General features: G+C 36.4%; 1 protein-coding gene across 2 annotated transcripts in view; it reads right to left on the bottom strand.

Moving 5' to 3' along the window:
- The window catches only part of ND-18 (NADH:ubiquinone oxidoreductase subunit 18), a 55,392-nt gene extending 44,158 nt beyond the window's left edge, over positions 1-11,234 (bottom strand). Inside the window, exon 1 of one of the 2 annotated variants that reach the window (XM_090377232.1) lies at positions 11,085-11,234. In XM_090377232.1, the coding sequence (XP_090233358.1) occupies positions 11,085-11,155 (71 nt within the window). In that variant the 5' untranslated portion in view covers positions 11,156-11,234. Of the gene's footprint in view, positions 1-10,852; positions 10,937-11,084 lie in introns of those variants that run through there. The other variant, XM_090377233.1, reaches the window with a different exon arrangement.
- Between the last annotated feature and the right edge of the window lie 2,003 nt (positions 11,235-13,237).

Below are 13,237 nucleotides of genomic sequence, written 5' to 3'. Positions count from 1 at the left end.
ATGTTCATTTCCAATTACAGAGTGACACAAAAAAAAAAAAAAAAAGGGGGTTTACTCCAAATATGATAAGGCATACTTAAACATAAATTATTTAGGTATCTAATATTTGGAAATTGAGAAAAGAATTAAAGAAAACTGATATATGAAAATAGGTTTTAGTAAAATATACTAATAACGAATCAAAATACAAATATGCTTTCAAATAAAAATAAAATAGCAGAATGCAAACTCAGTGTAGTTTAAACAAAGTCATGCAATGTTGTCTGTAATAAAATTTTTCCAATAAGTAACATATTTCACTGATGAATTTCCCCTCAATGAATATAACATTAGACACAAAGGTTCGGAATCTTGGAACTGTATTTATTCATAAATGCTATCTTATTGTTAACAGAACTGGTCTGATATATACTAAACAGTTTTGTGCAATACCATCTCTAAATGACAGAAGGTAAGGAACCACTTAAGGGTGGTGTCTCATGGTTTGGCAAAATGGCAAAATTAGATAAAACTTTTCTTAAAAGATACTGTGTGCTACAGCTAGGTGGACAGATTGGTTTTGGAGTGCAGAGGAGCTAAAATATTGCCTTCAAAATGATCCCCTCTGTGCATTTCAATGAGTTAATCAAATATTAATAAATAATTAGAAAGAAAATTGATTATTTCCAGTAAGGAGAAGTATCACCTAAGGAGAAGACTAGTGTTACTTATTCTCAGATAGGTACCACCACCCAGACAGCACTGTTTCAGGGCTATTTGGCCCTTCGTCAGTGAGTGGGTAGGTACCCAAGTGATGCAATGATGGCAAAAACAGTTATGAAGTATAACTCCACAATATGAGAGATGCCTGATGGTGTATGATGTATTTAGACTAAGGCGCATTTAGGGCTAGAGCCTCAAGCTGCGAACAAATTTAGACTATGTATATAAAGTGCTTAGCATCATAATACACAGCCATTTCTGAATAAACAGAAAATTTTTAAGGTGGCATCGTTTTAGGTTATATCTCATATTGTGAATGCCTTCACAACGAGTTGCCATGATATTGCACTACTTCGAATGATTAAGAGGAAAATATGTTGAATGATTAAGAGGAAAATATCATAGTATAAAATATCTTAATCATGAGTTGAATGATTAAGAGGAAAATATCATAATAATATAACATTTTACTGTCATCAAAAGTCTTTTAATGACTGCTAAATCACCCAAATTAGATAGAAGACATGTTCATTTCCAATTACAGAGTGACACAAAAAAAAAAAAAAAAGGGGGGTTTACTCCAAATATGATAAGGCATACTTAAACATAAATTATTTAGGTATCTAATATTTGGAAATTGAGAAAAGAATTAAAGAAAACTGATATATGAAAATAGGTTTTAGTAAAATATACTAATAACGAATCAAAATACAAATATGCTTTCAAATAAAAATAAAATAGCAGAATGCAAACTCAGTGTAGTTTAAACAAAGTCATGCAATGTTGTCTGTAATAAAATTTTTCCAATAAGTAACATATTTCACTGATGAATTTCCCCTCAATGAATATAACATTAGACACAAAGGTTCGGAATCTTGGAACTGTATTTATTCATAAATGCTATCTTATTGTTAACAGAACTGGTCTGATATATACTAAACAGTTTTGTGCAATACCATCTCTAAATGACAGAAGGTAAGGAACCACTTAAGGGTGGTGTCTCATGGTTTGGCAAAATGAAAACAGGATAAAGTATTAGAGAGGGGAAATTTTCTAAGACCCTACAATAATTATTTATTCAATAAATGTTCATGATTAATGTCATTTTTTGAGTTAATACCATTTACCCTTATGTATTATATTTGGTTTTAAGCACCTCTGACAGCAATAAAATTGTAAACAACATTCATTTCCCTTCTACAGTTTATCTCAATAATTAATCACCAATGGGACCCTTATAATTTTGACAAATTAACCAACATGGTGAATTAAAAGGGGGAAAAAATGTTTCAATTCAATAAAAAAGCTTAACAATAAATTGTTTAAATAGTATAAAGAGAGTAGTGAGATTTTGTACTTCTCATTCTTGAGTTGATATCATGTAAAATTTTAATGTAGACTTGTTTTAACATAGTTTGAAAACAAGTTCTATAAACACCTCTCTGAAGCAAACACAAAACAGTAAAAGAGAATAAAGGAAGTACTGCTATTCAAGCCAATAGTTAAGATATGGTAACACAAAAAAAAAAAAAAAAAACACACACACACAACAACACAGGTAAAATTGGGTTCCTTGCATCATCAAGCCACACTTATTAATACTAAAATTAAAAACAATAATAGAAAAAAATTTTAGGCTGGCAAGAGACAATTATTCAGTAACCATTAAAACTAACCAGACTCCCAATGCATTAATGCATTTGTTGTCTCAAATACATACACATCTGACAGTGGAAATTTCATAAATAAAAATAGCAGAATTATTTTTGTCATTTGACAACACTTATTACACTTTGTGCCAGGGAAACAACACTTATTAACTTTAGACTATGTATATAAAGTGCTTAGCATCATAATACACAGCCATTTCTGAATAAACAGAAAATTTTTAAGGTGGCATCGTTTTAGGTTATATCTCATATTGTGAATGCCTTCACAACGAGTTGCCATGATATTGCACTACTTCGAATAAGTAACGCTTCACCTAAGGAGAAGACTAGTGTTACTTATTCTCAGATAGGTACCACCACCCAGACAGCACTGTTTCAGGGCTATTTGGCCCTTCGTCAGTGAGTGGGTAGGTACCCAAGTGATGCAATGATGGCAAAAACAGTTATGAAGTATAACTCCACAATATGAGAGATGCCTGATGGTGTATGATGTATTTAGACTAAGGGGCATTTAGGGCTAGAGCCTCAAGCTGCGAACAAATTTAGACTATGTATATAAAGTGCTTAGCATCATAATACACAGCCATTTCTGAATAAACAGAAAATTTTTAAGGTGGCATCGTTTTAGGTTATGAAACAGTGCTGTCTGGGTGGTGGTACCTATCTGAGAATAAGTAACACTAGTCTTCTCCTTAGGTGAAGCGTTACTTATTCGAAGTAGTGCAATATCATGGCAACTCGTTGTGAAGGCATTCACAATATGAGATATAACCTAAAACGATGCCACCTTAAAAATTTTCTGTTTATTCAGAAATGGCTGTGTATTATAATGCTAAGCACTTTATATACATAGTCTAAATTTGTTCGCAGCTTGAGGCTCTAGCCCTAAATGCGCCTTAGTCTAAATACATCATACACCATCAGGCATCTCTCATATTGTGGAGTTATACTTCATAACTGTTTTTGCCATCATTGCATCACTTGGGTACCTACCCACTCACTGACGAAGGGCCAAATAGCCCTGAAACAGTGCTGTCTGGGTGGTGGTACCTATCTGAGAATAAGTAACACTAGTCTTCTCCTTAGGTGAAGCGTTACTTATTCGAAGTAGTGCAATATCATGGCAACTCGTTGTGAAGGCATTCACAATATGAGATATAACCTAAAACGATGCCACCTTAAAAATTTTCGGTTTATTCAGAAATGGCTGTGTATTATGATGCTAAGCACTTTATATACATAGTCTAAATTTGTTCGCAGCTTGAGGCTCTAGCCCTAAATGCGCCTTATTAACTTTATTAACAACTTTTGGTATTAGCATTAGCAAGGGCACATGATGCAAGAAAGCAAGCTTATATAGCATCAGCCAAAAAAAAAAAAAAAAACCACACACACCCTTCTCATTTCACCCATCCACTCGCTCTAAATGTTTGTCTAGTTCTGCCTTGAATCTGTTTAAGCTATCAACTTCTACAATGACAGATGGAAGTTTGTTCCAGCAATCAACCACCCGCTGGCTAAAGGCAAACTTCCGCACAACTTATTATTAACTTATTAACAACATGTAACCTTTGTGCTGGGGAAAATAATGGAATCATTAATTAAAGAAGTCATGCAAGATCATCTTGATAATAGTGGAGCCATAAGGCAATCACAGCATGAATTTACAAGAGATCATGCCTTACCAATCTGATTAGTTACTATGAGGTTGTTACAAAGGAACTGGGTGCAAAGAATAATTCTGACATGATATACTTATATTTCAGTAAGCTTTTGGTATTATACCATGTGTACAATTGTATAAATTGTAACAATGTGGTATTAGTAGTGGAAAGTTATGCAGGAAAGCAAGCATATGTACCATCTGCCAAAAAACAAAACTTCCCATTTCACCTATCCATCCCCTTCAATAGTTTGTCTGGTTCTTAAATTTGTTCAAGCTATCCACTTCCACAACAACCTAAAGGAAAACTTTTGCACATCTATTCTGCAACTATCCTTCCTCAATTGGAATTTGTTCAAGCTATCCACTTCCACAACAACCTAAAGGAAAACTTTTGCACATCTATTCTGCAACTATCCTTCCTCAATTGGAATTTATGCCCCCCCCCTCATGCATTTTTTTTTTTTTTTTTTTTTTTTGCTGATGCTGCATAAGCTTGCTTTCTTGCATCAAATGCCTCTACTAATGCTAATGCTAATGCTAATGCTAATGCATGCAGCCTGAGTAAGAAAAAGAATCCCATCAGCACTGAGCTTGCTCAATTTTACTTCTCAACTGAATGTTTAAACAAAATGTTCTCATTCATTTCATAATCATACATAGTTTCAGTTACAATTTCAGTTATCTTCATTTCCATCTAACATGTGTCGTGCCCCACTTACTTTTTTTGAAAAAAATCTATCATTAGTTATCTCAGCCAGTGCTCACTCATTTGCCATAATTATCTGCTCTATGATTCCTTTCACATCAAACATAGTCCATGTGCATATGACTGCTTTGATATTCCTTATCAAACTTCCTAAATGTAATCTCCTCAAGTTTAAAATATCTCTCTCTACCCCATTCTGTCAAATTTATCTTTTGCCTCTATTGTTCTTGCTACTAATCACCTAGAACTTTTTTTGACTTACTTTCTTTGAAACAACCTTCTCTGGTCTAACTTCCCTAACAGTGAGGTAATTTTTTCATTTGTGATTACTAATGACCTCACACAGCTTGTTAATTTGATGACCAACAGCAATTTCAAAATGGGAAGCATTCAAAGAACTTATCTTGGAAGCTACTAGGCTTTACATACCAACTAAGAAATATTGTTCAAGGTTCAGGCCTAAATGGATGTCAGATGAACTAATGAGACATATGGCAGAGAAGAAAAATGCATGGGATACATATAAATTAACATGTGACACAGAAGCCTATGATAGATATAAGTTGATCTGTAACCAAGTTACAAAGAAGGTTAGGCAGGCGAAGGCAGATTACAAGAAATCTTTGGCAAAGGATGCAAAGAAAAACAGCAAAGAGTTCTTTACATATGTAAACTCTAGAAGGAAGGGAATGAATCAGATTGGTCCACTTGATATTGATGGTTCAACTGTTGATGATCCTGCTCAGGTAGCTAACAAACTAAATGAATATTTTGCATCGACATTCACACATGAGGAGTTATTCAGCGAGGGGAATGCCAGGTGTATTCAACTCTGGCAGTAAGCTAGATAATCTTGTAATAACTGAGAGTAAAGTGGAGGAGAAATTGTTGAAGATAAACACAAGAAAGGCACCTGGGGTGGATGGGATCTACCCAGTTATATTAAAGGAGGCAGCAAAGGAAGTCAGCAAACCCTTAGCCATAATTATGAGAGCTTCCTTGGACTCAGGGGAAGTACCCATATGTGACCCCAAATTCACAAAGGAGGATCAAAGGCTGACACAAGTAATTATAGACCTGTGAGTTTGACTTCTGTTCCAGGAAAATTAATGGAGGCACTGGTTAAAGAAGCACTGCAGGATCATCTAGACAAGACTTCAGTTACAGCTCGGACACAGCATGGTGTTGTTAAGGGAAAGTCTTGCCTGACCAATTTGATTGGATACTATGATGCAGTCACAAAATAACTGGATGCAGGGAATAACTTTGATATTATATACTTGGATCTTAGAAAGGCTTTTGATACTGTTGCACAGGGAAGACTGCTGCACAAATTGGAGCAGTGTGGCACTGGATGCAAATTGCTGCTATGGATAAAGGGGTGGTTGAGGGGGATAAGACAGAGAGTATTAATCAATGGACACTGCTCATCGTGGACTGTTATTAGTGGAGTCCCTCAGAGTTCAGTGTTGGGTCCATTATTGTTTTCTGTATTTATAAATAATATTGATGATGGTATAACAAGCTTAATGTCCAAGTTTGCAGACGATACAAAGGTTGGCAGGGTTGTTAAGGACACTACTGACACTATGCTGCTGCAACAGGATCTGGAAAGGTTGAGCAGATGGGCTGAGAGGTGGCAAATGAAGTTTAACATTGACAAATGTAAAGTACTACATATGGGAAACAGCAACCCCAGGGCAACATATCAACTCTGTGGTACTACACTAACAGTGGTAGAGAATGAAAAGGACCTGGGTGTAATTGTGCAGGCAGATATGAAGTTCTCTGAGCAGTGCAGATGGGCTGCAAGAGTAGCTCATGGTGTCTTATCAATGATATACAGGAATTTTTCTTGCAGGGATAGGGAGGTGATTACAATGTTTTGGAACTAGGCATCTGTAAGGTGATCTGATTGAGGTGTATAAAGCCTTGAATGGTTTGAGCAAGTGCAATGCTGATGGGATTCTTCCCCTTGCTCAGAATAATCACCTGAGAGGGCATAAATTCAAATTGAGGAAAGACAGTTGTAGGATATATGTGCAGAAGTTTACCTTTAGCCAGCCGGTAGTTGATTGGTGGAACAGACTTCCATCTTTTGTCGTGGAAGTTGATAGCCTAAATAAATTTAAGGCTGAGCTGGACAGGTATTTGGAATGAATGGAGGAGTGAAATCTGAGCTTTTTTTTTTTTTTTTGGCTGATGCTGCATAAGCTTACTTTCTTGTATCGTGTGCCTCTACTAATGCTAATGCTAATTACAATGTCTCTGGAGACTAGGCTCCTGCGAGGTGATTTGATTGAGGTGTATAAAATCTTGGATGGTTTGAGCCTGCTCAATGCTGATGGGATTCTTCCTCTTGCTCAGAATAATCGCCTGAGAGAGCATAAATTCAAATTGAGGAAAGACAGTTGTAGGATAGATGTGTGGAAGTTTGCCTTTAGCCAGTTGATTGCCGAAACAAACTTCCATCCGTCGTAGAAGTTGATTGCTTAAACAGATTCAAGGCAGAACTAGACAAACATTTGGAGTGAGTGGATGGATGAAATGAGTTTTTTTTTTTTTTTTTTGGCTGATGCTATATAAGCTTTCTTTCTTGCATTATGTGCCTTTGCTAATGCTAAAAAATGCTAATATTTATTATTGATATATGTATTTCAAGTTTTATATCTAACATATCTCTACAACAACATGATCTAGAAAATTTAGGCAGATGTGGGCTGAGAAATAGCAGCTGAAGTTTAATAATGACAATGCAAAGTGCTGCATATGGGTATCAGTATCTCTGTTTAATGTATTAACTATGTGGCAGTACACACTCAGGGTAATGAAAAATGGAAAAGACCTGGGGCAATGAGACGTTTTCTCTGAGCAGTGCAGACAGGCTGCCAGAACAGCTCATGGGATTTTGCAATGATATAAAGGAATTTTGCTAGCAAGGATAAGGAGAATTATTATCCCACTGTACAAGGAAATGGTTAGGCCACATATTTAGTACTGCATACAGGTCTGGAGACCTTATTTTAGGAAGGATGTAGATCTGCTGAAATGGGTGAAGGTAAGGGGCAACAAGATTGGAAAGGGGAACAAATGGGCAGTTTTAATCTAGAAAGTCTACAATTCTGCAATTTTCAGCATCTGGACTAGACACAGGCAAGGTAATCTGATTGAGATGCTTAAGGCTTTGAATGGATTGAGCAAGCTAGATGCTGATAGCATTCTTCCTCTTGCTCTGACTACACGCATATGGGGACATAAATTCAAACTGAAGGAAGACCATTGCAGGACAGCCAGTGGGTGATTGTCTGTTGGTAATAATCCACCTGTTGTTGTGGAAGTGGGTTGTTTGAATAAACTCATGGAAGAACTAGACAAACTACTTCTGGAGGGGTGGATGTGTGACATGGGTTTTTTTTTTTTTTTTTGTTTGTTTCTTTGGTTTGTTTTATCAGCTTGCTTTCTTGCATCATTTGCCACTAATAATAATAATACTAAACACAAGGTACAGCATATGAGTAGTATAGTATTATTATTATTAGTGGCAATTGATGCAAGAAAGCAAGCTGATAAAACAAATCAAAGAAACAAAAAAAAAAAAAAAAAAACCCCAAGATCTGGGGTAATTGTAGAATCCAACATAAAATACTCTGAGCAGTGCAAACATGGCCAGAAGAGCTGATGGGGGTTCTGTCGATGATATACAGGAAACTGGAGCTATGTCAGCAGGACAAAGAGATAATTATCCCATTGTATAAGGCAATGGTTAGGCCACAGTTAGAATAGTGCAGGTTTGGACACCTAATTATAGGAAGTACAGAATCTGATGGAAAGGGTACAGAGAAGTGCAACAAGATTAGTTTGGGGTACAAAAGGTTATTCTTTCCAAGAAAGACTAGGGTTCTGTAACTTGTATTCTTTGTAAACTAGGAATCTGCAGAGTGACCTAATTGAAGTGTATAAAGTTTTAAAAGGATTTAATTAAACTGAAGAAAACCATCTTTACTTCTCAGATAAAATACACAAAAGGAAATAAATGTAAATTAGAAAAGGACAGTTACAGAACAGGTGTGCATAAATTCACATTCAGCCAATGACTTTATTAAACTGTTGGAATAAATTTCTATCTAACGTTAGGGAGGTGGGTAGTTTGAATAAATTAAAGGAAGGTTTGGACTGAGGGAAGGATGAGGATTTTTTTTGGCTGGTGCTAATACTATTCCACATGTATGATTATTGTGCAATTTAGAGCAGCATCACAATACGAACATATAATTATAAATGGCCTGTGCTCCTCATGGAGCACTGTCATGAGTGGAGTACCACACAATTCTGTGTTAGCCCCCTTACCATTTTTAATATTTATTAATGATACTGATATAGTAATGTTGCCAGTTTACCTCAGAAAAACAGGATAGTTATAGGTTTCATTTATCCTCAACTTTCAGTTTTTCATATTCACATTAATTACTTCAAAAGTAGATTTATTTTTAAAATTGATATTTATTTTAAAGCAGTATCAATTTCAAGTGGATTGGGGTTTACAGTGAAGCAACAGTGAAGTTAACATGTATTTATTGTTAACATTTAAAAATGTTAATGTTAAATGTTACACCAATAATAACAAAATCAAATTTTGCCCAACTCCAATATTACATCTTGCTATATTTTTAATTTTTGATATACTGTATTCACTGACTCAAGATGTATTAGAATAGTGTTGGGGAGGGAAACAGTAACAACACAGTGGACAGACTGCTAGTGATCAGTGTAGTGTGCATGTGGCAAGCAAATCAGAATACATGGGCTGAGTTCAGTATAACCTCAGCCCATGTAAAAGAGGACCATAGGGAAAAAAGGCATCCCTTTGTCTGGTTTTAACTGAACTTTTTTTTTTTTTTTTTTTTTTGTCAGTCTACAACTTCTCACTTGCAGAAAAATGTATAACAGATTAAAAGCCAAAAGTATAAAATCTGGACAAAGTGAGTCTGGTTGAAGATATCATTTTCGTTGACATCAGACTGTCCAACATCAGATGTAAAAATCAGACTGTTCGGCCAAAAACTGGATAGTTAGCAACATTCTGATACAGGTATTTTGAGTTTAATGCCTAAGTTTGTTGATAATACAATGGCAGGTAGGATGATTAATGACATTAATCAGGGTATTCTACTTCAAGGTCTGGACTAACTAGGCAGAAGGGCTGAAAATTGGCAATTAAGGTTTAACAGTGATATATGCAAGCTAGTGTATTTGGGTAACAGTAATTCCAAAGCAACATACCATTTGGATAGCACCAAACTCTATGTAGTCTATATGAAAAACACCCAGGAGAAATTATACAGCTCAACATGAAATTCTCAGAACAGTATCAACCAGGAGCATATGACCTCCCCCTTTTAACCAAAATTTTGAAATTAAAGAAACATAATGCAGGAGGGTTCTAAAAAAACATAGGAACTTTGCCAGAAGAGACAAGGAGGCAACTATCACATTGTATAAAGCAATGATTAGACCACATCTTGAAAATTGCACAGGTTTAGAAGCCTAATTTTAGGAAGGATTTAAATTGGTACACTAAAATGCTGATGATGGCACACTCACACAGGGTTACATTAAATTGAAAAACGTTGGTTCCAAATTAGATGTACAGAAATTTGCCTTCAGTCAGAGTAACCGATTGTCAAGTAATGTAAAAAAAAAAAAAAAATCTATATAATTTATTTATTTTTTATCAAACTTTCACTCAGTGTTGTGGAAGTCGTTAGTATAAAGTCGCAAATTATTGGTAGGGATGGGCAGTCCCAGGTCACAGAAAAAATAAAAATAAAACTTAAATTCCATTTTGAGGACATTGTGATATTATCGTATATTTTATGCTTTTTTAATTAAGAATGTATGTAACTCTCAAAACTTCTAACAAAACTATTAACATTTCTATCATGTGCAGTGTTTTAATTAACTATGGTGTTGAAAGGTCATATTTTAGAAATTGGAACTCTAAAAAAAGTAACGGTAATCACAAAAAGCATTGCAATAATTTTTCCTAATAAATTATTTCGGCAAATATTTTAATAGTTATGAAATAATAATAAAAAAAGTTAATTTTACATGAGAATGGAAAAACCATTTCATTATTAGCTTTATAACATTACCCCCTCCCCCACAACACACACAAAGTGATTTTCGGCAGAGTTTGAAAAACTAAAATGAAAAGCGTTTGCAAACTAGCTAACATAGCATGTACTTCCAAAAATTAAAAAAAAAAAAAAAAAAAATGATGAACGAATTAATAATTTTAATATTTTTGTCACAAAAGAAACATCGAAACAAGGTTTCGTACCACGGAATAATTCCCGTAAATCTCAGAAATCTAAATACTTGCGAAGCACGACAAACACTCGGAACAGCCATCTATGTTCTATATTCTCTTTCAGTTATAAACAGTCACGGACGAAAGAGATGGCTTTACAGATGACTGTAACAATTTTTCCCCAACTGCTGTGTCTTCAAAAAAAAAAAAAAAAAAAAAAATTGTGTGTGTACCGAGCATGCATAGCGGAAGTTAAGTGAAACTTCTTTAGGAGGACATTTATCACTTTACCGAGGGTTCCGTATTGACCGTATGAATATCATCATTCTTCTCTTCCTTGGTGATTTCCTTCTACTTCTCTCTCTCTCTTAGGGCAAGTTAGATTTTTTTTTTTTTTTTGTCTGGTGCAGCAAAAGCCTCAGGCTTCCTTGCACCATTTGGCTAATAATAATAATAATACTGCAGACGACAAATCTGCATGGATGGGAGCCTCGTGGAATGAGACGTTCCGTTACCAAATCTAACTTCGGAAAGTGGTTATATTGTTTAGGCAGAGTCCCCATATTCAATTCTCTGCTGGTGGGTACACTTGGCTTTAAGGTATACTGAGCATTTACTGTCACGAATGGAATGGGTGTGTAGAAGTTTCAGGCTTTTGCAGTTTGCGCATGTTGGTTCTTGTTCCTTGTTGGGGCAGTTTGCAAAGTCGTGCCTGTTCTCAGCACAATGGCCCCAGGTCAAGATTTGGGCGCACGTGTGGGTTGTGTGTCCGAAGCGACAGCAGCGGAAGAACTTGGGTACTGCAACATGCTCTCTGTACCGGTGCGATCCCCAGTTTATGAATATTCTTGTCTGCCATGTGAGAATCTTCCATACGTCTGGAGTAAGCTCTACAACCCAGTTTATGGAGTTGTCGTACATGCTTCTTGTCTGATATTTAGGGATAATAATACTCGCCAGGTTATTAACATATAACACTCGCCTGCTCTTGTAGGTTGCGTCTGTATATTTCATCGCAGATTGTGGCTGGACTAAGGTCTTTATCTTCGTCATAGATGGCTATGGAGGGTTCTTTCTTCCTGGGTGGTTCTGCCATGAGGCCAAGTGTTGGGATCTTACTATTACTCAGGATAAAGTTGGCATCATGGCTGGATTCAGTTTCAATAATCACCTCAGTGGTGCGAGTTTTTCGTATCGATTTTATTTTGGCTTGCCTAAAGTCCTCGGTCAGGGAGTCCGCCATTGTCTTTCTTAAACCCACTACTCCGGACGGAAACCAAACCAGCGAGGAAGTAAAAAAGACAATGGTGGACTTCCTGACCGAGGTGAGGTTTGGGGAGTTGTGTCTTTCTTGCCTCTGGCTTTGTATTGTTTGTTGGTTTGGCAGTGTTTGTCCTCAGCGCTTCAACAAAAGTGGAAGTGCACTGTGGTATTTTGTTTACCCCACTTTCCAAATAGGCATCGAGTCTGGCCATTATTTTTTCATTTTCCAGGTGGGTTTGGTCCAAAATTGTTTCCAGTTTAGTCCACAGGGAAACTATTTCGCCTCTTAATCCTGTGGTAACTCTATTACTCTGCTTCTTGAATAGGTTTTTAAGGGCGGTTCGCAGGATCAATTTTTGTTGAGGGACAGTGCCCTGAGGCAGAGTTGGGTCTAATGGTGTGTCTTCTTGTTTCTCCTCGGTGGAATTCCGTTGCGATGCGTGGGTCTCTTATAATTCTCTCATGTCGGTTTGTGAGCGGTTTTCCCACTCCAACTTGAGAATAGTGGGTTTATAATTTTTTCTTATTGCAGAGGAAGCTCCCACGCGACGGTCCGCCGACCCTTCGTGATGCTCTATGACTGTAATGTCATCCTTGCTGGTTTCCTGCATCGTGGTTTGAGCTTTGTTAGTTTTTCTCTGAATGTTGGGATAATTTCAGATTAAGTTCGGATTTCCGAAACTGTGAGATGTTGGTACGATAGGGCTTTGTTATTGGTGTTGAAAGACACCCACTACAAGTTCGTAGCTAGCCCAATTTGGTGAATTTCTGTGCACTAAAGATTTAGGCTGTTCCCTACAGTCACATGTGTGGGGGGGGGGACAGCTCTTCCCGAAAATATCCCTAGAAAACCGGAACAACTTTCTCCTGCGGGTTTTCAGTGGAGATTGCTTTCAATCATAGAATGTTTATGAAGAGAG

The sequence above is a fragment of the Mastigoproctus giganteus genome, chromosome 7, assembly GCF_048544385.1.
Source record: "Mastigoproctus giganteus isolate SK-2022 chromosome 7, ASM4854438v1, whole genome shotgun sequence".
Lineage (NCBI taxonomy): Eukaryota > Metazoa > Arthropoda > Arachnida > Uropygi > Thelyphonidae > Mastigoproctus > Mastigoproctus giganteus.
Note: the sequence above shows the minus strand (reverse complement) of the source record. Positions and strands in the feature narration are given on the sequence as shown.